The 27231-nt window shown below is 36.8% G+C and overlaps 1 protein-coding gene across 2 annotated transcripts in view; it reads left to right on the top strand.

The window, feature by feature from the left end:
* CORIN (corin, serine peptidase) overlaps window positions 1-27231 on the top strand; it is a 240980-nt gene that overhangs the window by 173059 nt on the left and 40690 nt on the right. For both annotated transcript variants that reach the window (XM_072620690.1, XM_072620689.1), the window contains exons 8-12: window positions 902-1012; window positions 4501-4617; window positions 6629-6736; window positions 16851-17082; window positions 23668-23813. In XM_072620690.1, the coding sequence (XP_072476791.1) occupies window positions 902-1012; window positions 4501-4617; window positions 6629-6736; window positions 16851-17082; window positions 23668-23813 (714 nt within the window). The remainder of the gene's footprint in view (window positions 1-901; window positions 1013-4500; window positions 4618-6628; window positions 6737-16850; window positions 17083-23667; window positions 23814-27231) is intronic.

The raw sequence follows: 27231 nt of genomic DNA, 5'->3' as shown, positions 1-27231 counted from the left end.
GGCCCTCCCCCAGGGGACTATTTTCCCAATCTTCTGTCTCCTTCTCAAAATTAGGGGTGATTTTGGTTTCTGGGGGAGGGCAAAGGAGGGATTTTATTACTTCTGAAAACTCTTTGAGAAGAGCAGGAATTTTTTTTTTAAATTTCTAGTGGTTTTAGCATAGTATATGGCACATAGTAGGTCTTTAAAAAATGCTTATTGACTGACTTCCAGTTCTCTGGTTAACTGATGTAGCAAATAGATATGAGTCTGAATGTTGCTTCCACCTCATACTAGCTGTGTGCTCCTGGGCAAGTCATTGAAATTTGTTGAGTCTATTAATCTGTAAAATGGGAATAATTATAGCTCTTACCATACAGGACTGTTGTGAGGATCAAATGACTTAATGCGTATAAATTGCTTTGAAACCTTAAAGCTCACAGCCATATTAACTATTATAGATCCTATGACATTAACTTGAAAGGCGAGCTATTAAAGGTCAATAATCCATTATGATATATAATCCATAAATTAATAGCAAATTATATTTCCATTGTTTGGTAACTTTTGAGGAAAATTGATTTCTTTCCCAAGTTTACCAGATCTGTGTGAAGAAACTCATGACTGACCCTGTTTTTAGTTACTGTAGACTAAGGGAGAAATAGATTGATATAAGAGGCAAAGCTGCAAAAACCATTGAAGTCAAGCACAAAAGCTGAGCTTTGTTCAACTGATAGTTCTTTCAAGGAGCTAATCTCACAGGAATGTCTATATTAAAATAGTTCTAGAGAAAAGTTATTAAATTGTGTCAAAATGTTGGCATCTCGGAGTATGCAGAACGGAAATAGGAATTGTACAACTATTATTTTTGATCCACTAGTCTGGATTTCTACTTCCTCATCATTTGTCATTCTTTTTTCAGACTGTAACCCTGTAAAGGAATATCGCTGTGGAGATGGCCGCTGCATAGCAATGGATTGGGTGTGTGATGGTGACCATGATTGTCTAGATAAGTCAGATGAAGTGAACTGCTGTGAGTTTTCTGATTCATTCTCGGTTTTGTAATCTTTTATTTTCCTTTTTTTTTTTAATAGTAAAATACGCTAACTTTCTGTGATTTAGAAGTAGTTTAAAGGGGAAAAAACCCCTACTATTTCAAGCTTTTAACAGGTAAAGAAAACAGCTGAATTATAACTTTGTCAGAAGGATGATGATCATTAACAATTAAACTGAAGCTAACGACAGCTGACGTTAATCTAGCTCTTCAAGGTTTTTATATTTTGTTTCTTTTGGACTATACTTACTGAGGTCCCCAGTAAAATGTAAGTTTTTTTTTTTAATAATTAATTTTAGTATTTCATTTTATATTTTGTAATTTTACTTACATAATCATGTTTGAACTTTACAACAACCCTGGGAGGTAGGCATTGTAAATATTATTGTTCCCATTTTATGTAGGAGAAAACAAAGTCACAAAAAAGGTTACATAAATTACCCAGGATCACATATCTAGAAAGTTACAAGGCTGAGACTTGAACCAAATCTTCTGGCTCCAAATTCATACTTTCTATAGCACAAAAGTCTGCTTCTCAGTGGATGGTGATAATATTTGCAATTCAATAACCCATAATGTTTTCAAAGGAAAGAAAAGTGTGCAGTGAATAGTTTTTTTATCTGATAAAATTCAGTATTTGTTCTAGGAAGTGAATTTCTTCTCAGAAGAACTAAATTTAGGAGTGATAATATGAGAGAATACACCTTTCTTTTTAACTAATTTATTAATGATCATAATATTGAATGAATGAAAAAATACATTGTTGAAGTAAGTTCAACAAAAATATATGATAAAAGAAATATGTAATAATCAAATGGATAAAATTAAATGGATAACTAATGTGTCCATTAGAATATCTCTTTCAAATATTACCTCTCATGCTGTAGCAAAGAGCTAGAAACAAAGCACATGTCCATCAATTGGGAAATGGCTTAATAAATTTTGGTACATGAATGTTATGAAGAAACAGAGCCAGGAAAACAATGTACATTTGATTAATATCATTAGAAAAAAAATCCCATAACTAAACTGAAAACTGTATAATTTTAATGACCAAGCTTGGTCTGAGAGAAGAGTTGAGAAAACGAACCTCTTTTCTCTCTTTCCAATGGTGGAGGATGTTGAGGGTGGACTATTACAGATACTTTGAGACAAAGTTTATAGAGTGAATGGTTTTGCTGAATTCCTTTTTTCCCATTTTTATTTTTTAATCTGTATTCCAAGGCAGTGATAAATGGGAAGGGATTTTATGGAGGGGTGTGTGTGTGTTCAGAAATGAAAGTGATATAAGAACAAAATGTATCAATAAAATGAGATTTCTTAAAAGCAAAAAGGTTAGTCACTGGTTAAAAAATTAGACTTCTTAAAATGAGATTTTGATAGGTGAATTCACTTAACTGTACTGACATAGATAATATCCTGGGGAGAATTAGTGAGAATTAGAATCTAGAGAGAATTGGTGGACCTTGACCGCCCCCAGAGTAAACAGATTGTAGACTAATGGAGTAATGTCTTCTGTTCCAGTCTTCTCATTTTACAGATAGGGAAACTGAGGTCCATAAATTTCAAATGACTTGTTCAAAGTTAAACAGGTAATACTTTTATTTGGTTTTAGTATGAGATATAGCCATTTTATTTTTCTAAATAATAGGGGCTACAAAGGGCTATAAAAATGTGCATACTCTTTGACTCAGCAATATCACATCTAGAATTGTATCCTAAAGAGATCATAAAAATGGGAAAAAGACCAACATGTACAAAAATATTTATGGCAACTCTTTTTGTGATAGCCAAGAACTGGAAATCGAGGGGATGCCCATCAATTGGGGAATAGCTAAACAAGTTGTGGTATAGGAATGTAATGGAATACTATTGTGTTATAAGAAATGATGAACAGGAGGACTTTGGAAAAACCTGGAAAGAATTATATGAACTGATGCTAAGTGAAGTGAGCAGAAGTAGGAGAGCATTATACGCAGTAACAGTCACAGTGCACGAGGGCTATTTTTGATGGACTTAGCCCCTCACAGCAATTCAAGGACCTAAAACATTTCCAAAGGACTCATGCTGCAAAATGCCATGCACATCCAGAGAAAGAACTATGGAGTTGGAATGCAAAATGAAGCAGACTCTTTTCTCTTTTATTATGTTTTATTTTTCTCATGGTTTCTCCCATTCATTTTAATTCTTCTCTGCGACATGACCAATGTGAAAATGTGTTTAATAGGAATGTATGTGCAAAGCCCATATGAGATTGCATGATGTCTTAGGGAGGGGGAGAAAATTTGGAACTTAACGAAGTGGTTGTTGAAAACTGAAAACAAGTAAATTAATAAATTTGAGGAAAACAAGAAAAAGAGAAAAATAAATAAATAATGAGCTAGCTCATTTTCTTTGAGGTAGATACCAAGGTCTGACTTGACTGCTTCCCTGTCACTATATAGTCCCTTTTAATCTAGAGGTCAGACATTTGGTAATCCTGAACACACTTCTGAAAAAAGTCACTGAACCCTGAGCCATAAAATTGGTATAAGAAAGCTTGGACTCTTTTATGCAGGGGAAAAGGATCTCACCTCCTTGTTCAGAGCCTGTTGACAAATCACTAATCTTTATTATTTATTCAGGGGTAGGTAGTCTGCAGCCTTGAGACCATATATGTGGCCCTCTAGGTCCTCAAGTGTGGTGGCCCTTTGACTGAACCCAGACTTTACAGAACAGATCAGATTTGTTCTGTGAAGTTTGACTGCATGTGACCTTGAGGCCACAGACTCCCCACCCTTGTAGCTTATTCTAACAAACTTAGTCATCTTCCTTCCTGATTTCAGTCAACTAGAAACAATTTGTGAGAAAAAAGATGCTGTTAAAGGTAGATATATGAAGAGCAGTAAGATGTGACAGCTGAGGGTTAGAAATTGGGGATGAATATTACAAAGAAAAAGCAGATATACTGTAAATACAGAGCAGTCTGTGACAGTTACTTTCAAGAGGTGTTGAAGGTATGATAAAGGACAATGTATTATGGGGGCATCTAGGTGGCATAGTGGATAGAGCATTGGGCCTGGAGTCAGGAAGATTCATCTTCCAGAATTCAAATCTGCCCTCAGACACTATCTGTGTGGCTCTGGACAAGATACTTTATCCTAATTTGCCTTGGTTTCTTCATCTGTATAATGAGCTAGTCACAAAGAGATGGACACAACTGAAATGATTGAACAGCAACAAAACATATCATGATGGGCTACATGCTGTATCTGATGAACTGAGTTCCAATCCTGACTCTGTTACTTGCATCTGACCATGAGGAGATCATGTCATCTACATGCCCCATTCTTCCCTCTTCTGTAAAATAAGGGAGTTGAACTCAATGAAGCAATACTGTAATTAGTTGTCCTTTCATAATCATTAACTGAATGAAGAAAAAATACAGATAAAACAAATGAAGTGACTATCATTCTTGCTTTCCTCAGCCTGTTACAGTCAGGGTCTTCTGGAGTGTGACAATGGACAATGCATCCCCAGTGCTTTCCGCTGTGATGGTGATGAGGACTGTAAAGATGGAAGTGATGAAGAAAACTGTGGCAACAGTGAGTGTGTTCCATGCACCTCTCTCTTCAGAAGACTGTGGTTGGGTCATCAATACTCTTTTAGAGGGAATCTTCTTTCCTTAACAATGAAGAATTCATGATTGGATTTGCCCCAAACTTAATAATACAGCATACCTTTAAAAAGTAGTCCGGTTATACAGAATGTATGTTATCCCTATAGCACGGATGGGCTCGAAAATCTTTGTAGTAATAAATGTGACTTTCAGCTAGCTATTCCTGAGTCTTGTAATTTGACGTAATTAAAACTAAGGATAAATAACAAACAAACCAAAACCAACTTAGACACAGTTAAATATCTTATGAGGAAAGGAAATGAGAAGAAAATGGACAGAGGGAAAAGTTCAGAGTTTAGTCATTTTTCTTATTAGAACGGACAAATTAAATTCTAGAGTCAGATCTAATAGCTTCCTGAAATAGTCATATACCAAGAAATAATTGAATTCTTCATGGTTCTCAAGAAGTATATCTCCCATGTATTTCACCAAATGTCTGGTGTCCATATGTGAAACAATTTCTGGTCTCTCTATGAGCATCACAAAGGATTGCCTGATACTGAGTATAACTTGATTCCTGGTATTTAAATGTCACTATACCAGTGTTTAAATATCCTGCCATGGTGAGAATAATATTTCTTGGGTCATACTTGTGACAAAATAGATATTTTATTCATTTAGACAATCCTTAGCATCATTCTAGCTGCCACTGCTGATCATGCATGTTAACAATAAAAGAGCATTTGTAGTTTATAATATGATTTCAGTTTCTCTTCATAGCTTAGTGTAGGGTGGATGCTATTTGAGTCCCATATAATAGATGAGGAAACTGAGGTCTAGGGGTGGGAGGGAGAGCATCACACAATTAATAAGTGCTTGAGGCATGATTTGAATTCAAGCATTCCCAACTATAAATATAGCACTCTATCTCAGTCACTGATCATCATAGTGACCCAGGAATCATCATGAGGTTTGCTGTGGCACTACCTGGAAGGTGAAGAGGTGGCAATACAATCACATTTTCCAATAGATCTACTGATGTGAATATAAGTGTATAAATGTTATTTGTTTATTATGTAGTAATCATAGAAAAATGTGAAAATTTTGTGTTTGCAATCTTTATTTACACACACACACACACGCACACATTTATACAAGGTTTTTTTTCTTCTTCTGTTGCTCCTGATGACACATCTGAAATTAAGTATCATAGAACAGAGAGAAAATAGGTAGTAATTTATTTTTTTTAATGTAATCTGCTAATGACTCTGAAATCATTATATTGGTCAACAAATGAGAAAAACAGCCTCCTTTCCACATAACTTAAGGAAAAGTAATTAGGGCATATTATGACATTACGACTGTCATTCATTTGGAAACTAGAAACCTGATGCTCAGGTCGTCACAGTTGGGTTTATGATTCTTTCCAAAAGACATAACAGGAAAAAGATTGATAGCAGCTGCACAAGATGTGGGCTAGGATAAAATACTTTTATCTTATTGGTGTTGGGAATGTATTACTCAAGAAAAGACATCCTTAGAGAAGCATAGAGTTGGAAGTATATAAAATTTTAGGACAAATTCAACACTTCTACAAAGATTTTTTGCACTGAATGCTTTAATTATGTACATAAACCCATGTTTTTATGCAATGTAGTATCAAGCATCCTATTAAAGAACAATTCTTTTCTAGAATATGTTAATATGCATTTCTCTCTCTTACGAGAACCCTTTTGGAATATCTGATGTTTAGCACTTGGTTACTTCTTTTACATGGATTTACTCCATCTGAGCACAGTATTTTTGGATTTTGTCCAAACTTGGAAGTAGAAGGGTGAGTCATAAAGGAAATTCTCATTATAGAACTTCTTCATTCCCCTTCCCTACAGGTGGTTCTTTTAAACCCCTCGTATCAGAATGCAAATAATTTAATGATGATTAAAGCATATGCAACATTAAATATCTTCTTTCCTCCTTTCCTCTTCTCCCCCTTTCAGGCCAGACCAATTGTCTAGAAGGAGATCAGAAATGTATCTACAATTCCTGCTTTGATGCATGTGGTGGGAGCTCCCTTTGCGACTCAGACAGCGATCAGACCAACTGTAGTAAGTAGTGAGGTGATGAGTGTGTCACTGTCTGTGTGTGCCTCTTCAGCTGCTTTCGTTTGCATTGTTTTCAAGAGGGTGTAATCCAAAATAAGGGAATTCACTCCAGCTTACTATTTAAGGAAAGACACTGGTCTTGATTAGATTAAATCAAAAACAAATGTCATTGTGGTCTGGGGTCTAAATCTAGGCTTTCCACTGTGATTACTGTTATATTCAGTTCAACGTCTCCTGTACATGCATGACCTTACTTGGGAGCGGATGCTGTTTTCTTTTCTATTTGAAGTATAGCTTAAGAAAAAAAATGAAGACTTTATCCAAGACGCGAGCACTTAATAGCCACATAATATTTTCTTTGTGCTGTGGGAGAGGGGGAGGGCAATCTAGACATAAAAAAAGATTCTTAAAGAGTTATTCCTACTTTTTTAGTATATTGTGGAACTACAGTGAGTTTGTAAATGTGTGGGATGTACAAGGTAAAAACTCCAGATGACCTGAGCAGGTAGTTTTCCTTCAATAATGTATCTTAAAGAAGGCCACTGCATCAGAGGGCCTACGTCCACTGGGTGGACTGGCGGCTGTTGCTTGCTGCTGGGCTTCTGGCTGGGTAGTCTCCTGCTGGGGTCAATAGAGGACTTGAGCCCCAACAGGACTCCGCTGGGATGGATCTGGCCGTAGGCTGTGCTGTATGGGCAGAACCTAGTGCTCATGGGAAGCATCCTAAGTATAATATCCCACTGGTCACTAGGACATTTATGGCCATTTGCTTCCACAAGCCCCTTCACAGAGGAATTCTGTAGAGCCCTTTTGTTAACAAGACAAGAAGAGGAGCATAGGGGAGGGAGCACTGGAGCAAAGGTGGGATCAGAACCCAAGTCCTTGAACCCACGTGTGCTCTAAAGATAGACAAACCTACAGGACGAGAGCTTCCTATCATAATCAAGAGATTTAGAGAAGCCAACCACTCATAAGTACTTTTTCCAAACACCATATGTAAATAATCAGACACTTAAGAGATTTTTGCTTTTGGTGTGATTAATAGATGACAGTCCTGAACCATTAAGATGCATTGTAATGAAAATAAGTTTATTTTTGGTAGTGTCTGTAAGAGTCCTCTTGGAAGGGATTAATCATTAATGTTTGCCTATGTTAATAAGGAGAATTCAAACTAATTTTTCTTAGGATGCATGTCCTGTCCGATGGAAATGAAGAATGAGAAGAGCAAAATTCTTTTTAATGGCAAAGCTCATGGTTGACCTAGTAAAACTGAGTGCAAAGCCCTTTTCGGAAAGCTAGTACAACTGTGCACACTTGACTAGTTTTAGCTTTTCCATCTCAACTTTGTACTCCAATGCTTCTCCTTTAAACAAAGCATGGTGCATGTGCCTAGATGGCACTGATGTTTAACTGAAAATGTTAAGTGTGTTTATGTGCGTGCTTGTTTTCCTCTTCAAGCATTGAAGCATATTTAATAGCTATTTGAAAAGGCCAAGACTTAAAAGTCCCACTAGAAAAAAGATGCTCAGAAAGGCACTGTGATGGTGCTCAGAAATCAAGCGTAGCACTTCGCATCTAGAAAGTTTTGCCATAAAAGTGGTTATCAAGCATTAAGTTTAAATTTAAAATCAAAACTCAAAGACTCATAACAAACTTTGCCCAACCAAATCCTGTAGAGCTCTCTTAAAAAAAGCAAGGGTTCTAGCCATGGCCAGTCCTGGGTTCAAAGGGTGAGTAAAGGCTTCCAAAGGGCAGCCTTGTACCTCCACTCTGTGGACATGAGTGTTCACACAAACCAAATCTTAACTCTTTGTAAAGGCTGCTGTTATTTTGCACTGTTGGAGCGAGCAGGAAAGTTTTTTTTTTTCTGTTTTCCGAATATGACAGAACTATTTTGTAAGTACAAAAGTGTCATTAGTATTTATTTTAGAAATACTACATTTAATTGTTTTAATTTGTCCAATTTATTTTTTAATTTAAAAACTTTAAAATAAATTTTTAATTAAAAATTTTTTATTTAATTTAATTGATTTATTTAATTTTATTTATTATTTAATTTGTGTCCCATTCAAATATAATGCTGGATTTTTGTTAAAAAAAGATACTCAAGCAGGAGTTCTTAACTGGGGGCCCATGTACTTAAAAAAATATTTTGTTAACTATTTCCTTTGCAATCCAGTGCTTAGCACAGTGTTTTATACATAGTAGATACCTAATAAATTACTTGTTGGCTTAATCTTATATATTTTGTTTTATGTATTTTAATACATTTTTGAGAAAGAGTCGCCAAGCTTTGCAGAAAAAAGGTTAAGAAGACCCTGCCCTGTAGAGTGAAGCCAGCAGGGAGGCAGTTGGAAGCCTTGTTTTGGCATTGGTCTTTGTAAATGTGAAAAGAGCCAGAAGATTAGGAGGGCTTCAATTTGGAATTAATAGCTCTTCTTGGCCACATCCTTCCCATCATCATGGTCTTTCATTTGCTCTGCAACTTCTCTGATTAATTTCCTTGCCCAGCTTGAGGCTGGATATTTGTAACTGGGGTGAACTGCTAGCCTGAAGCCAAAGATAGCCTGTCACAGCTACTCATGATTCTGGACAGGGATGTGAGAGAGTTAGGGAGAGGAGGAAGGAAATAACACAACCACTGGCAGACAAACTTCTGGATGTCTTTCTTATTAAGCAATCAGTTTGTTAGAAAACTTCACCTTGTTAGGAAAACACAATGACTTTCACAGGAAGTGGATAGTCATGTCATGAATGCATATTGTCATTTTATTCCAGAATTATATTTTTTCCCATATGTCCCCATATTTGTTATTCCCCAAGCCCCAGCCCCCTGCCCTGGAAATTTGCATTTCTATTTCCTTGCTTTACTATAAAGCTTAAAATTAGTCATTTTGAATTGGAGCATTCATTTCACATAATCATGTACCTAATGGGAAATTCTTTGCCTCTGTTTCATAGTGTGTAGTAGTAGAAAGGAAATTAGGTCCTGGAGTCAGAGGAGCCGTGTCCAAATCCTGACGTTGCTACTCTGTCTGGTCTCACTTTCCTTATTTGTAAAATGTAGGAATTGGTCTAACTGATTTCTAAAGTTTATTCAGCTCTAAATACTATGACATTACTATGATAACCGATAAGCAAGGGTCTAATTATCAAGAGTAGATAACAGTTTGTTAGTTTGGTAGCCACTATCTGCACTACTAGCTTACCCTTACAAGTAGCTAGCAATAGTAGTTAACGTTTACATAATGCTCAAGGTTTTCAGAGTACTTTGCAAATATTTACTGTAATCTTCCTATGAACTCAATGAGGTTGATGCTGTTGTTATCCATTTTTACCAATGAGGAAACTGAGGCTAAGAAATTAAGTGAACTTGTCCATGGTCGCATAGCTGATGTTTAGCATAGGGTTCAAACTCAAGTTTTCCTGGCCCCAAATCCAGTATTCCGTCCGCAAAGTGAATTAGCTGCCTGCACAAATACCATTTGTATAGTATATGATTCAGTTTAAGGATTGGATTAAGGATTTCACACTTTACATATATTATTTCATTTGATCCTCTCAACAACCCTGTGAGGTAGGGTGTATTAGCATCCCCTTTTACATACTGGGAAACAGAGGCTGGGAGAGGTTAAGTGACTTGCTCAGGGTCAGGCTGATAGTAACTGTTTGGGGGGGGTGGTATAAGTACAGGCTTTCTTTACTCCAAATCCAGAGCTCTCTATCCTCTATGCCACCTACTTTACTATCTTGCAGGTAAATACTGGGAAATTAAAAACTTTACTCCTGTAGACAGAGAATATTGGAATATTCTTTCTTTTTCCTCTGTTTACTTCTGTATGCTACTAAATAGAATTGACATGCAATGTTTGGCACAGAGGCGGGGAACCTATGGCCTTGAGGCCACACATGGCCCTCTAGGTCCTCAAGTACGGCCCTTACACAAATTTCATAGAACAAGTTCTCTTAATGAAAGTTTCCCCATCCTTGGCCTAGCATGTAGTAGCCATTAAATACATGTCTACTGAATGAATGGATGGGAATGCTCACCCTATGCCTTAGAGCAGAGGTCTCAAAAACCAGGCAGCCTTGTAGCCACATTCTGGAATTAAATTACATAAAATGTAACTTTAAAAGTTGAACAAAATAAATAAAAATACAATAGAACATAGATAATGTTAATACATGGTTTTCTAAGTCAATATGAGGCCAGCAGAGATCCTTGTGTATGATTTAGTGGTTTCTCCTTCTGTCTGAGTTTGACAACCATTGCCTTAGAGTGAAGATGCCCTTCTTTAGGTCTTACTTACCAGTCTTTTGACACCAGTCTTTTGACACCATTTAAGGCACTTTCTTATTGCTTATTTCTTTGCAGAGGTGGGCAGTAACATAGCATATATTTGTATAGCATTTTAAAGTTTATGAAACAGCTTATCGTATTTCAACTGATCCCTACAACACTTTTGTGAGGTAGATAGTACAACTATGATTGCTTTCCTCCTGAAGATGGGAAGGTTGAAACTTGGAGAAATTAACTTGTCTCAAACTTTTAGCCTAGTTCTTAGGGTTCCAAGAGTCCAGAGGTCTTTCATACTAGTACTCTGTTTTGCCCTTTATTAACTCTTCATGTAGCTAAAGAACCTTACTGAATCAATACTTGACTTTCTCTCTGGACAAAAAAAAATGACATATCTGTAGGTACTTAGTATGATTTTGGAATAAAGGTATGTTGGATCTGAGGCCCTATTAATTAGAGTAGTACCCTGAAAGTAACCCTTGTTTCTGAGTCACCACCCCATTGGAAATCTAACGGTTGGGCTCAGAAGTTCCAAACTTCTGTCACAATCACTTTGTTACAGAAAATCCAAATCTGTTAGATTTCCTGGTAGATGAATCTTCTTCTTGCAATAAAGGGAAGTGTCTACCACCCTCAGCAGAGGTACCTAAGAGGATCTAGCCCTGGGTTTTGAGTCAGACCATTGAGTTCCTTACTACCTATGTAACCTTGGATAAGTTACCTATTTCCCTGGGCCAATATTCTCATTTGTAAAATGGAGTTGTTGGATCTAATGATCTTGAAGGTAATTTCTAACTTTGAATTTTATTATCTTATGATGTTCTTCACCTTTCCAATGTTCTGATTGACGGAGCAACATTATTGCATAATTCCTCCTCTTATTCTTCCTAGTAGAATATCTAGAAGGGCAGAACGAGAGGAGGGTTATGCAAAGAAGCCTGATCTACCATTGCAAAGTCCCATTATGATCATGGTGCCATGGTGACAAATTCTTTTTAGAATTTATAATGGGATTATCTTCTAATGTGTTTAATTCCTGACTAGTCCATTTGTAGAATAATAAGATTAAAGTCTTGATGTGGTCAAATATATTTGTTACTAGGTAGACTTCTGTTTGTGTAAAGGGAGTCATGGATAATTTGGGGGAGGCGTACAGGGAATATTTTGAAAGTGACAATTATGTTTAAAGCATAAAATTACATGAATAAAACCTAAAAATAAAAAAGTTAATTGGAGCAAAAAAAGATTGAAATCTTGAAACATCATTCTGATAAATTGAGAACCTGAAGTTAAATATAAACTGAACCTCTGTGTCCCCCATTTCCTATTACTTTGGAGAATATGTGTGAAAATAATGATAGGATATAAAGTGCTTAAGGGTTCAGACAACAAACCTTCAGTAGTTTACTTTCCCTCAAGCACTGAAAGGCATTTAGTATGTGTGTGAATTGTATTTCATTTAGGGCTGAAACCCTTTTCACAACAAAAATTACTATTTAAAATAGCCAGTTTTTGGAAATTGCAGTCATCCTGAAACTCCTAAGGATTCATCCATTCATTTATTTGACAAATATGTGCTAAAGAAGTGCTATATGTATAAATAGCACTTTGCTTGGCACTGCGTCATACCTTTCCTGGAAAAAAAAAAACTATTGAATTTTTAACGTTTAAATGTTTGTGATGAGATCGCCCTCTAGTGATAGGCTCAAATGAAAGGAGTGAATAAGTCAATTTTTGAGATGAAGAAAGGTTGTCATGTAAGTCACAAAATTTAGGGATGGCAGATATGTGGACAATTCATCTCATTTAAAAATACGTGCAGTGTACTTTGTGAGAGTCTCAGACTCAAATATGTTACTAGAAGTGTTTAGACAAAGACTTTATGGAGCCAATTAATCAAAAATTATTTTTAAAAGCAATTACTCTGGGTCAGGCACATGATAAGTACTAGGGTACAAATGCGTGGTCCCTGCCATCAATGACCTTACATTCTAATGGAAGAGACAATGCATATAAAATACAATATGGAAGAAGTATAGAATAGAAAATGACTTAATAGGGGATGGTACTAGCAGCTAGTGGCAGAGGGGAGGAGGAGGAAGAAGAAAGGCCTCCTGGGGGAGGTGGTGCTAGAGCATAGTCTTTAAGGATGTCAAGGATTTTAAGACATGGAGAGTTAAAAGTTAGATGAGGTAACCTTTAGATAACGTTCTAGTGCTAAGATTCTGACTCAATCAACCTTTATGCACTAAATAAAAATCTGTCAGTTACAATATGATAATACCATCATCCCCTAACTCTAGACCAATGTTCATTCTAGATCAAGGCATCGTACTCCATTTCTCTACTCACACAGTAACTGCCATGGTTCAGGTCCTCATCACCTGGTCTATTCCAGTAGTCTCCTCGTTGGTTTCTTTGACTTGTCTCCTTACCCCAATCCCACTTCCATGCAGCTGTCAATATAATTTTCCTAAATACAGATTGATCATGTTGCTCCCTTACTCAGCAAACTTAAGTGGCTCTTATTGTTGCTCATATAAAATACAAATTTCTCTGTGTGGATTTTAAAGCCCTCTACAACCTGGCTCAAACCTATCTTTCCAGCCTTAATAGATATTCCTTCCTTTCTCAAACTATAGGCCAGTCAAACTGGCCCCTCTCTTCTTGACATATAGAGCTTCATCTTCCTTATTGGTGCCTTTTGCAATGGTCATTCCCCATGCCTATAATGTACCCTCTTCCCACTTTTCCCTTATAGCCTCTTCCATATCCTTCAAGGTTTTGCTCATATACCAATTGCTATTTCAGTGTTTGCTATTCCTCCCCCCCCCCCCCCACTGCTCTTCTCCCTTTGTAACCACTTTTATTTCATTATCTGATGTTTACTTTGGCTTCATTTTACATATACTTATGTAGCATCTACTCTGGGCTAGTACCCTGAAGTCCACTCATACTCTTCGGTTGGGACCCCAGATGGTGGTTATCACCTTGATTTCTAGAATACTATCTGTGTGGCTGATCCTCTAAAACTATTATTTCTGAGCCCTTACTGTTGTGCTTTATGTCAAGATGGCCAGTAGATATCATTAACTTGAGTAAAACACTAAGATGGCATAGTAAAACCAGTAGAAAAAAAATTCTTTTTTTAGACTTGGGAATTCATTCTCTCACAAACATGTATGGCATCTGTAGGAAGAGTGAGTACCTACAAGGAGGTATACATGTAGTGAACACATGTGGCCAAAGATATTCATTCCTTCGTACTGACAAAGCTTGAAGTCCTTTCTTTCCAAATGGAAACGTAACAGAGCTTCCTTCCTGGGGGCGGTGTCTCTGATGGATGGAATTTTGAGCTGCTCTCTTAAAGTCTGCTTCTCAAAGGCCATAGTGAGTCTTTCTAATATGTCACCCAGATGGCTCAATGGATCAAGTACTTGTTCTAGAATCATAACACCTGAGTTCAAGTCTTACTGGGGACACTTACTAGATGTGTGACCCCGGGCAAGTTATTTAACCTCTGTTTCTCAAATTCCTTAACTATATAATAGAGATAACAACAGGAATGTTATAAGAATCAGATGAGATAAAGCACATAGCAAATGCCTATGGAACATAGTAGGTGTTCCATAAATGCTTATCCTCTTCCCTTCCTACTCTTATCAATTCATAGCCAACTCTCCGTTCTCCAGTCTGAAAAGTTAATGGTCCTTGAAGCTGTTTACAGCCTTGAGTAACTGCATCTCTGTTATCTGTATCTGGCTATAATATGTGTCTCTCCTCCCTCCACTGTGCCTTGAACTGTCTGTAATTGAATCTCCAAATGCTTTTTCTCCCTCTGGGCTATTAGCTCTGCTGCTAGGAATCATGGCTGTTAGGGTGGGGAGAGGGAAGTCTCCTACTTTCCTCAAGACTTATTGCCTTTCAGGGACCAGGTTCTTCCTCAATAAGTAGTTCCTGCCCCTACTCTCCAGAGTTTAGTTATTTAAAGCCCTGTAATGTCATGACTTCTTATTGTTTGCCCAATGATTTTACTCCTTTCTGGCTCAATCAGAGACAGATGTTCATTTTTTCATAAAGGGATCACAGGATGTTAGCACGCTATTAACTTATTGCATCCTGCGACTACATCAAATTCCCCATCCCTTTCACCTGTGTATGTACTTGTCTTTCCCAATAGAAAGTAACTCAAGAAAAGGACTCATTTCATTTTTTTTTTTTTGTATTTGTATCCTTTAGTGCCCAGCACTAGCCTGGAATGTCATAGGTTTTTAATAAATGCTTGTTGACTGAATGATTGATTGACAGGGACAAAAAGTTTACCATACAGCAAAAAGGAGGGAAAATTGTTGGGTGTCGTTTATAGAGATTAAAAAGTTTAAACTTCATGTGTCTGCTCAAACCTTCAGAGAAAAAGAGCTGGTAGAGTCAACTGAAGAACTTTGCTGAGCATGCATATATTTCAATCTCAAACATATGTTCATTTGGACATTTTGTCTGTGGTAACTTTGATTTGAGGATCTTCAACTGATGACTTGTAATTGAGAGGCAGGAAAGTGTAGTGGCTAGAGACCTACTCTCAGAATCAGGAAAAATTGGTTTCAAGCTCAGTCTTTTACATGTACCAGCTATGTGGCCCTGGGTAAATCACTAAATATTATAGTGCCCCAGGCAATTCTCTAAGACTAAGTTTCTCTTTTCAAAAAACATTTAATATTTTATTTGCCCCCCAATGACATGTAAAAACCATTTTTAACATTTGTTCTTTAAGGTCTTGAGTTCCAAATTCTTTTTCTCCCTGTTCTCCTTCTTTATTGAGAAGGAAGCAATTTGGTGTAAGTTATACATGTATAATCTAAGACCCTTAAGTTTCAAAGAAGATGCTGACCTATACTAATTTAAGAGGTTCCTGGTCAGGTAAACAACAACAAAAGATACCAAAAAACTGTTAAATTACAATCTTGCAGCCTGATTTCTAAATTTGCTAGTGAGACTCGAGTGCTAAAAGGCAGTTTGTAATAGCCCATAATAAAATGCCCTGTTTTTTATGTTAGCATTATGCTTCCCCCCCCTTCCCTTCCTTGTTGCACTATAGGTGTGGACAATTATGAGTGGATTTGTTCAAATCTAATGAATGGAGTACTTAAAGTGAGAATGAATATACTCTTTGAGTAGCTAGAGGCAACAACATTAGATGAAATGGGAAAAAATGAAAGAACATAAATCCAAGCGTTTAATATACAACCTAGGTCCAAGATGGTATGTGATAATCGAAATCATCTTTAGTCATTAGAGAAAACTGATTACCTTTACATTTTAGTACTATCTATTCTTTAAGAAAAGCTGATATCTTCTTTTTAGACTATATTCATTTCTGAATACATGCCTCTCTTAGTGCATCTTCCCCTATAAAAAAAAATTTGAAAAGGAAAGGAAAACATTTCAGCACAACCAGTCATCACATTTACCTTGCATGACAGCAACACTCCACAATTATAGTTTCCTACCTCTCCAATAAAAAGAAGGAATTGCATTTTCTCATCTCTTCTTTAGGCACCAACTGTGGCCATTATAATTACATAATATTAGGTTTCATTTTATTATTTCCATTTGCATTGTTATGGTCATTGTGTATATTGCTTTCCTGTTTATGCTTACAGTGCATCAGTTCATATAAAGCTCTGTCTATTCTAAAAAGAGATGTCTTAGCATAGAATAAGCATTTCTGATTTGGACCCTCATCTTGTGATGATTTTCCTGAACTGTCTTTTATTTTACATTTAAAATAAGCTGATGTGTATATATATTCTCTCTCACTAGGTCAATGTGAACCAATCACCCTGGAACTTTGCCTCAACCTTCCTTATAACTATACGAATTTTCCAAACTACCTTGGCCACAGGACTCAAAAAGAAGCTTCTATCAGCTGGGAATCCTCCCTCTTCCCAGCCCTTGTCCAGACCAACTGTTACAAATACCTCATGTTTTTTGCCTGCACTATCTTAGTACCAAAGTGTGATCCACATACAAATCAGCACATCCCACCCTGCAGGTAATATCTTTGAACCACTCCTAATTCAATTTTACCCTGGGGAGAACTGAGTTTTGTATATTTTCAATTGTGTTCAAGGGAGGGAACATCATTAGGAAAATGAATTTATTAAAATATCAAAAGATTTAGGATAAATAAGAAGCTTAGATGGCTAAAATCAGAATTCAGGACTCAAGTGCAAGATGAAGACAGAAAAGATGTCTTCTAAGTGCCTGAGTATTTAAGAAAATGAAATGTTTTATTGTTATGAATATGTATGAAGGGGACAACAGGGAATATTTTTTAAAATGTACAGTTGCAGAAAAATAAATTTGATTCTTAGACTTCTTTAGATCATTCTTCATACTAGTAAGTGGAAATTGTCATTTCATAGTAACACAGACATATACATCAATAACATCTAAGAACAAAAAGTGACTTGGAGAAGAATTGCATAACTATAGAAGGAAATGTGGAAAAGTGGTAAAAGTGAGAGATAATAGATGGATAGTTGGAGCTCTCTATCAGCATCCACAAAATGTAAAACCCCCAGAAGACTTCTAGCATGTCGGATGGGTCTTGATGGGGGTCTCTGGAAGAACATAGATAAATTGCAGAGAATGGGAAGGCTCAATTAAGTAGTTCTCTGATCTGATGGAGGGGGTCCCCACATCAGTGAGATCACAGATCCACTCACCTATTAAAATATACACTGACATAAATCATAGTTTACATGTTATATAGATCTACAATGCATCCTCTAGGGAGGGGCCCATTTTTCTCTGTATTGGTTCAATTTTTCTTCAGCTATTTAGGAAGCATTCATGTGATAGGAATAACTAAAATCTGAGTGCTAGAGTCCCATAAAGATTGAGGGTAAAACTCCTGAAACTGAGTTCACAGGAAAAAAAATATATTGAGGTGGAGGGTGGAATGGGAATGGAGGGTGGGGGGAAGGGTTTAGACCATGGAGGCAGATCTCATAGAGAAGGAGTATCTCCATCCCTGATCATCTTGAAGGACCTGCTCCCTTTACAGACACATAACACGTTCTTGCTGTAGTTCATTGTACCCAAACTCTTTGCGCTGATTTGGGTGGACTGGACAGACTTCCCTACACTAGCTAATGTCAGGCTTCCTCAGTTCTCTTCTGCATTTCTGAAGTTAGGAGTATCTAACAAAAGGGAAAGTTGTTGTTTTGGAGCAGGGCAGGATATGAACTACTCCTAATCAGCTCTTCCAGTTTTTTCTACACCTTTCTTTTCACCACTCTGTTTGTGTATACCCAATTCAACCTCAACCATGCATTTTGTAGTCTCTCATACACCCCCTCCCCCCCTACAGCTGTATGTCAGGATTGCCAGAGAATATGGTCCTTACAAGGTGAATAACACAGACTTTCTCTTGTTTTTATTATTTATTACACTTAGTAGCCAAGATAGGACAGCAGTGTGACCCAGCAGAGATAGTGTTGGACCTGGAATCTGAAAAATCTGACTTCAAATCCTGCCTCAAACATTTAAACTACCTGATAGTATGCGTGCTTGAACAAATCATTTAGCCTTATTTAATTCCAGTTTCCTTCTGTAAAATGGGCATAATATCATCAGCCTCACAAGGTGGATGTGAGAATCAAATGAGATAATATGTGTGTACACATACACAGTGTTTTTACAAACCTTAAATGCCATATAAATGCTATTATTGTTATTATTAAGATAGAAGTGTGAATGTTCAATAAAGGAATCATAGGTCAGAGTCTAAGGTCATTTAGGAGTTTCTAGCAGAAACTATCAACTTATTGGAGAGTTAGAAAAAGAGGAATTGCAAATTTCAATTGTGAGAATTAGGAATACTATAAAGAGAGTAGGAAAGTACAAAATAGTTGAGAGAGTTTAATGGAGGAACGCTGGTACGATGAAATTTAATATTGTCGTATAAAACTAAATGTTGAAATTTTTATTAAACATCCATTAATGAAAACATTAGTAATGATATACCTGAGGGAAAAGTTCAGGCAGAAAGGGATCAGTGCACTTAGCTGTCACCATCTCTCCCCATGTGAATTTTAACCTGTCTCTAGGCATCCAGTAGTAATATAAACCAAAGTGATCATTTATTGCTTTTTTAACTAGGTTTGAGTAACAGTGCAATTTTATATCCATTCCTTGCAACCTATCAGGAAAATTTTTTAAAGTTCATTTTTCTTCATCTTTGGACAACAATCTTTGAATGAAAGAATTAGAAATAATTATGTCTTTAAAAATGCACACAAAATTGTCATACTTGATCTTGTGCTTGTCCAAAAGAGAACTCCTTATCATTCTCCCCAAACCCACTCCTTTCCTAACTACATCTTTCTAGGCACACAGGTTTGCCATTGTGAAGTCATCCTCAACTCCCAAATCTCTCTTACCCCACGTATCCTTCTGTAACATGTTTGACTTCGGTCCCATTCTCTCAGAACTAGAGCTGTTTCATTCCCCCTACATCTCCCTACCCCACCCCTCACCCCCAGGCTCTCTATTGCCATGAGGATATTGTAAAGTCTCTTTCCTCTACCATCTACTCAAATCTCCATCTGCAATATACCTTATTTTTAGGGATCTAATTCCAGTTAATCATTTGACATTGGATTAGTAAAGGGATGTTTATTTCAGAGATAGAGCCAGAACAAACATGCATACATTCTCCCCCCCCCCCCCGCCCCCAGCAGTTCAGGTGGCATAATACACTCCTCTCCTCCACATTTGTATATGACTAAATAAATTAAGGGTCCTCAATTAAAATGATTATAGTTGACACTAGAAGTGTAAGTATGACTCTGATTTGGTAATAGTTATTCCCTATTACTGACTCCCTAAATTGAATTTTTAACTGTGATAAATATCTGGCCATCAGAATCTCTTTTTCCTTCTTTCTCTCCTTCCCCTCTAAGGAAGGGGAAGGGATTAGGTTTACAGTTTAGCTCAATTCCTACATAGCATTAATCCCAAAGACTTCAAATCCATAGCCCAGAGCATCCCTGAACCCTCCTCAGGACTTTGCTGTTGATGTTCAGTCTTGCTGAATTCTTCATGACCCCATTGGAGGTTTTCTTGGCACAAGATACTGGAGTGATTTGTCATTTCCTTCTTTAGTTCATTTTATAGATGATGAACTGAGACAAACAGAGTTAAATGACTTGTCTAGGGTCACACAGCTATTAAGTGTCTGAGGACAGATGTGAACTCCGGAAGGAAAGTCTTTCTGACTCCAGGCTTGGCACACTTTCCACAGTGGCCACATGGCCGCTTTGCTAAGGAGCAAACAAATGAGCTGTCTGTAACACTCAGCTTGACTTGTTAGACAGCTTCTTTGTTTAAGACTGCCTGTCTTAAGAAGTACTTTTCTAGACTGTGTACTGCTGTACCCTGGGACTTTTTGACTGCTCTGGAATTTTTTAACTTGTTAAGGAATTACTCAAGGGAATTTTCTATTCTTATTGCTTCAGGGCATAGAGCCTTATAGACTACATGTGCCCTTGGCTGCCTCTGGTCATACTAGAATATTAAACTGGATTTGTGTGTGTGTGTGTGTGTGTGTACCTGCCCTAATGGGTGTGATGATGGGGATTGTTTATTATCTTTGGGCTTTTGAGTGATGTCTTGTGGAGTTCCCAGCTGAAAGAAGACGTTTATGTAGTGTCTCGATGGATTAATCATTATTTGGTTTGATAAGAACTTCAGGGTTTAGCTGGAGTATTTAGGTAGGAACTGGGTGGTTTGTATCCCATTCAGACAGCCATTTTGGCAGGAAGTTACTACATAAGGCATTTGAAATACACATATTTCTTTGTGATTATTAATGTTCATTCTCTGTCTTATCTTCACTAGATTTTAATTTCTTAAGTTTGTAGATTTTATCTCATTCTTATGGGATATCTCATTCTCTAAGGGGAGACATACATGTTGAGTTGGGAATTTAAATATATGATACTAATAATATTTATCTATTATATTTAGAGATGATCTAGTCTAATGGAGACCCAGAGGAGTTAAATGACTTGCCTGAGGTCTCACAGATAGTAAAAAGCAAAGGATTTGAACCCAGGTTTCCTGACTCCAGTCTGGTCTTCTTTCCAGTATACCAAACTACATAATAGATGATGTTGAATCAGTGTTAACTTTTAAGCTGCTCTTGTCAGACATAACTGTTGTGTTTTAGAATAGATTGCAAGGATTATAATTGAAGTTTCCAGTAGCTTATCCCTAAAAACTGTTGAATTTCACATAAGTTAGCATAAGCCAATTTCAATCACGTTGCAGAAAATAAAATAAACAGATGATCTTATTCATTTCCCTGATTCAGAAAATCACCAAACATTTGCTTTTAAAGGAATTACTTTATGAAGTAATTACTATGCAAAGTCATGAAGTTTGATGTATTCTGTATCATCTGAATCTTTAAAAGGGCTTTATTATTTGAAAAGAGGTTTTATTATTTTATTTTCATGAACTTGCTCATTTTGATCCCATAAACAAATATGCTAGTATTTGTTCTATGGATCTTTAAAAAAATTGCTTTTGTCTTTGGAAGAGCTAATAAATTTTCACTCCTTTAGAGGAGATCTTTTTAATAAAAATTCTCTTAGAGGAGAGTCAACCATATTTTGGGTTTGTCTTACATCTCAGTCTATTTTTTTTTTTTTACTGAAATGCTTTGAATTTGTCAACATTTAAAATACTTTTCCAGCCGGGTATTCTCAAAGATCTTAAATTATGCCTACATTAAGGAAAAATTAATATGTACATATTTGATCATGGGAAGGTAGACAAAGAGTGCCATGGAAAGAATGAAGGATTTTGAGCAAGTCTGGTGTTGCTACTTACTACCTGTGTGTTATTGGTCAAGTCATTTACCGTCTCTGGGATTCAGTTCCTTAGGACATCTGTAAAACAAGAGGATTAGAATAGTTGACCTCTAGAGATCTTGACAGATGGAAATCCATCAGATTTCAATCTCAAGGAGCTCATATTGGATTGTGAGCTTATTGAGGATGACTGTTTTTCACTTTCTTTGTATCCCAGGGCTTAGTAAGTATCCAGAGCAGAGTAGGTGCTTAATAAATGTTTATTAACTGACTGATGATGATACAATTATTGTTACATATCATATGGATTAATTGCATCTGAGAAAGCTCAGATGTAGCTGCTAATTTTTTTAAAGAAATGTTTCCCAAAGGAAATCAATTTGTAATATCATTTAATTAGGGTTGTTATGTATCTAATTCTAATTATCAGCATGACAAAGTGTGATTCAGATCAGCAAAATTCAGTTTAAAATTCAGAACCTTTAGAGAGTATGAGTTTAAAATTGGGATTCTTGTTGCCCTTTTGTAATTTGTAATTTTTTTTGTAGCATCATAGCATTTTGGAATTAGAAGTAGTCATCTACTTAAACCCATTTTTTTAAAAGAAAAATTAACCACAGCCTAGAGAAGTTAAATTGCCTGCCCAGGGTCACATGGTAATAGAGCTGGGGCTAGAATCTATGCCTGCTAATTCCTGGCCTATGAAATAATTTGTTTTTTCTCTATATACTGATGGAAGCATTCTATACATAAAATAATTTTGTTTTCTTCTATTATAGTAGGCTTCTATTCTGATATTTAGCGATTCTCTCATTTAATAAATGCTTTGGGAACAAAGTTCCTTTGAGTAGTATATGAGAGGTTGATATTGGCATTGAGGAGGAGGTCAGTTACATTGTCTCAGGAACAGATCTTTTCTTGTTAATCCAAAGCTCAGACCTAACTGAAGAAAGGACTGTAATTATGGGAATTATCCAATTTAGTTGTTGTTGGTATTATAGCCCTGTAGTCAAAGATTTGAATATTGTTAGAATTACTAGGGTTCTTAATAACTATCTAATCTAGAAATTCTGAACCTCGGGTTCATGAGCTTGTATTTTTAGAAATTCTGTGCTGATAAATTCCATTTCAGTATAATGGGTTTCCTTTCTAATCCTAAATATTTTGTTTTATCCGTTAAAAAAATATTCTGAGAAGGGGTCTGCCAATGTGTCTATGATAGGAACAAAGGTTAAGAACACTTGATCTGATCCAGCCTCTTTTTTTTTTTTTTTTACAAAGAAAAAAACATGTCTGTTGGGATAAAGTGGCTTGCCTGATGTCACATAATGAATTAGTAGAAGAGGTGGAATTTCTTGATTTCTAGTTCAAAGCTCTTTGGATGGGAGTACCCTTTCATCTTGGTCCTCAACTTCACTGGATAGTGGACCATCCAAAGAGGGCCAGAATACCCTCTGATTTGGAGACATGAATCAGCATTTATCCATACCTGGAGGAGAGGGGGAAAGAGGAATGCCTGGAGAAGCATGATGGGAAGAGAGAAGAGAATCCTTATCCTGGAATGCATCCCTGCACCTTTTGAACCATTTCTAAGTCTGGGATCAGAAGGTGAAATCAGTTGCTGGAATGCACCCTCTTAGGAAAAATAGTCTAGTATTTTGGCCAGCAAATGTCATGGATTGATGCTTGTTAATCTGTCAAATGAGAAACCCTCAAAAATGTTGCTGGCCTCTGATTTTTGTTTATCTCTGCAGGACGCTGTGTGAGCATTCCAAAGAACGTTGTGAATCTGTACTTGGGATTGTGGGTCTTCAGTGGCCTGAAGATACAGATTGCACTCAGTTTCCAGAGGAAAGTTCAGATAACCAAACCTGCCTAATGCCTGATGAAGATGTAGAAGGTTGTTCTTCTTCTTTTTCTTCTTGTTTTGATATTGAAAAGGGTTAGTGCATGTTAGGTTCCTTGAAATCTTGTTTCTTCTTTTCCTTTTCATCACCTATCTGTTAAACATTATCATTTCTTTATCTTTTTATTAATAGTGGTAAAAATTAAGCAACATGCAGTCATTCATGATACAAGCACCTTGAGTATGAACATTTCTTAATATGAAAATGACCTCTAAACAGATGTCCAGTGATGGAATCCCTCATAGCCTCTTGTGTGGATTTATTCTGACAATCTCAGGAGAAGAAGGAGCTCCATTTTATTCCTGGGAAGTAGGATGGATAGTTGACTTGCTCCCCCAAGTTGTGGTGGACAGGAAGGATTACTCTCTTGTGACCAGAATAGCAGTTGAGAGTGGATCATAAGAACCATAAATTTAAAGCTGGAAGCGACCTTAGAGGTCATTTAGTCCAACCCACACATTTTATAGGTGGAGAAACTGAGACAGGGAGAGATTAAGTAACTAGCCCACAGTCACTCATATTAAGTGGCAGAATAAGTGTTCAAACCCAGATCCTCTGACATAGAATCCAGTACTCTTTCCACTTCACCAGACTGCCTCCTTGGAGTTCCTTCTTGTCTTTATTGTGGCAAAAAGGAAGTGAGAAAAACTACTTTTCCCACAAGGTGAAGCATGGTAATTGCATCTTGGTTAGGAACAGCCCTTTTATTTATTGTTTGGGATTAATTTATTATGCACTTTATTAGCTTATATTCTTACCAAATTCTTATTTAAAAAAGAAAAGCAACTACGAATTTTATTTGAGGTGACTCTCATTTCATTTTGATCCCAGTGCCTCTGAACATTCCAACTGGGGTACACATGTAGACCTCTGATCCTCTCCTGTCTATAATTAACACCTCAGGGTGGGCAGGGTGTTTGAAACATCATTTATCCTGCAATCAGAACTCATACTAGGACCTCTAGCTAATTAGGGCTACACACTCTGACTTTGGCCTACCTTGACCACCCCTTTATTCGCTAGACTTGTTTCTGAAAGACTTTTGGCTATTAAAAAATTAAATATACAGTCGAAGGAAGGTTATTTGTTACCATTAATGATATTCAGAAGAATATGATGTGGCTTCTAAAGTAGTTTGAAAGGAATTATGGAATATTTGAGTTCAGTGGCATCATGGAAACTTTCTTGTTCACTCCCTCTAGATGCATGAATTCCTTCTGTATTATGTCTGGCAAATGGACTCACATCCCTTTCCCATTTTTTCCTATCTCATCTTTCTCTTCTTGCTTGTTCCAGGCCCAATGATGAGCATACAAGTTCCTCCACTATCATAGAGTAAAGCCAAGAACTTTTCAGGCTCACTTTGTGGACAGATCACTTGGCTACAAGGCAGATCTTAAGTATTTCTTTCTTTGACTGATCTGCCAGGCTTTCCACCCAGCTTCATAAAACTCTAAACCTTTTCTCCTATCATCCAGACTGGAATGTAAGCTCTGGGAAGGCCATCTATTGCATTCTGTTTCTTCTTTGTGTCTGCCACAGCACAGAACCAGGTTACCCCTCTCATCTCTCACCCCTACATTTCTTATAGGCTAAAATGTAGAGTCCTTTCTTTGGCAGTGAGGGCATTAAGAGTCTGACTCCATCCTATATTTTTTATTTTATTTGTTCTATATATCTGTTCGTTTCTCTATATATCAGCAAAACTGAAATATTAGCTATTGTCTGATTCTGTCCTTTCCTTTCATGCTTCTTTGCATTTGCTCAGTTTCTGCACCATTTCCTGGAATATATTCCATACATAGATTTTTCTGTTGAAATTCTTATTATTCATGGTCCAGTTTAAGTGTCTCATATTCCATAAATCCTTCCTTCATTCCTCAAGCTGAAAGCTCTCTCTCTTTACCAGACTTTCTTATAGCACTTTGTCTGGATGTCTCCTTTATTACTATGACATTCTCACTTACATTCTACTCTCACCTACTTCACGTTTTTAATTGTAAATGTGGAATACTTTTCAATAATTGAGATAGATTATAACTTCCTGAAGACAGGAATTATGTCTTTTTGTTTTTGTATTCACAGAACCCACCACAACAGTCTTAAGCACACAGTGGTGCTTAGATGAATGTTGAACTGACCTGGATAGTAGAGGATAAATAAATGAATGCTTAATGAATAAAGGAACCCATTTTTTCAGTGGGTCCTACAGAATTCCATCTGATGCTATGATCTTGTATCTGCCTGTACGTAGACACTACTTATATATAGAAAACACACTTCTACCTCTGTTTTGAAGTTTCTCTCTGCAATTATATATGTCTAGTTATACTTGGCAAAACTATATGTCTCATTACTACTTCTCTTCGTTGAATTTTGCTTCACTGTCATAGTAGTGACATTGCCATAACATAGAAACAAACGATAGAAATTTTCTAGTTGGTTTTCATTTGTGACCATGCTTCCCTCCATGTTAGGTCTCTTGCTACCTTATGCTTCTTCCCTCTTCACTGGGAGGCATAATTGTTATTGTTCAGTTATTTTCAGTTATATTTGACTCTTCATGACTGCTTTTGGGGTTTTCTTGGCAAAGATACTGGAATTTGCCATTTTCTTCTCCAACTCATTTTTACAGATGAGGAAATTGAGTCAAACCAGATTAAGTGATTTGCCCAAAGTCACATAGCCAGTAAGTGTCTGAGGCCAGATTTGAAACTCAAGTCTTTCTGCCTCTGGATTTGTCATTCTGTTCATCGTGCCACCTAGCTGCATCTATGCGGATTTGGTGCAAAAATCTACCTTTTATTCCTTAGTTCTCTAATTCCAGTTTTCTAAGTCTACTTTCTCTCTCCTTTATGATCTTCTCATTTCCCTACTTTGACTGTGTCTTTGGAGTCAGTCATTTATACAGTGCCAAGGTTACTTTCTTCATGCACTGTTTGACTCTGGTACTTTTCTGGGGCTTTACAGTGACTTCCCCTTTCTCAGTAGATTAAAGTCAGTCTACAAAATGCTTCAATGCAACGTACTGAGAGGCAAGATGGTTAGTCTTGGAATCAGACTAAGAGAACTGAGTTTGAGTCCTAGCTCTGATGCTTCCTAACAAGGTTACTGCAGGATGAGTTGCTTTCATCTTTCAGAATAATTGCATTAATGGTGCTTCCTCACAGGATTATTGTGAGGAAATCACTATAAACTTAAAAAGTGCTATAGAAATGTGTGCCATTATTGCCACAATCCCACAGTAGTTTTCCTTCTCTGTCCCCTATTACTTTTAGGAAAGCTTGTTTGTTGTAAGAGAATTAGCCAGTTTTTCCTGCTATGGTCACTCCTGTCGACAGTGATTCCTGCTGTACTTACCACCGTAATATAATAGCCACGTAACTCTCTGTTTAGATATTATGAAAATGC

This window comes from Notamacropus eugenii, chromosome 6, assembly GCF_028372415.1.
Source record: "Notamacropus eugenii isolate mMacEug1 chromosome 6, mMacEug1.pri_v2, whole genome shotgun sequence".
In the NCBI taxonomy this organism is placed as follows: domain Eukaryota; kingdom Metazoa; phylum Chordata; class Mammalia; order Diprotodontia; family Macropodidae; genus Notamacropus; species Notamacropus eugenii.
Note: the sequence above shows the minus strand (reverse complement) of the source record. Positions and strands in the feature narration are given on the sequence as shown.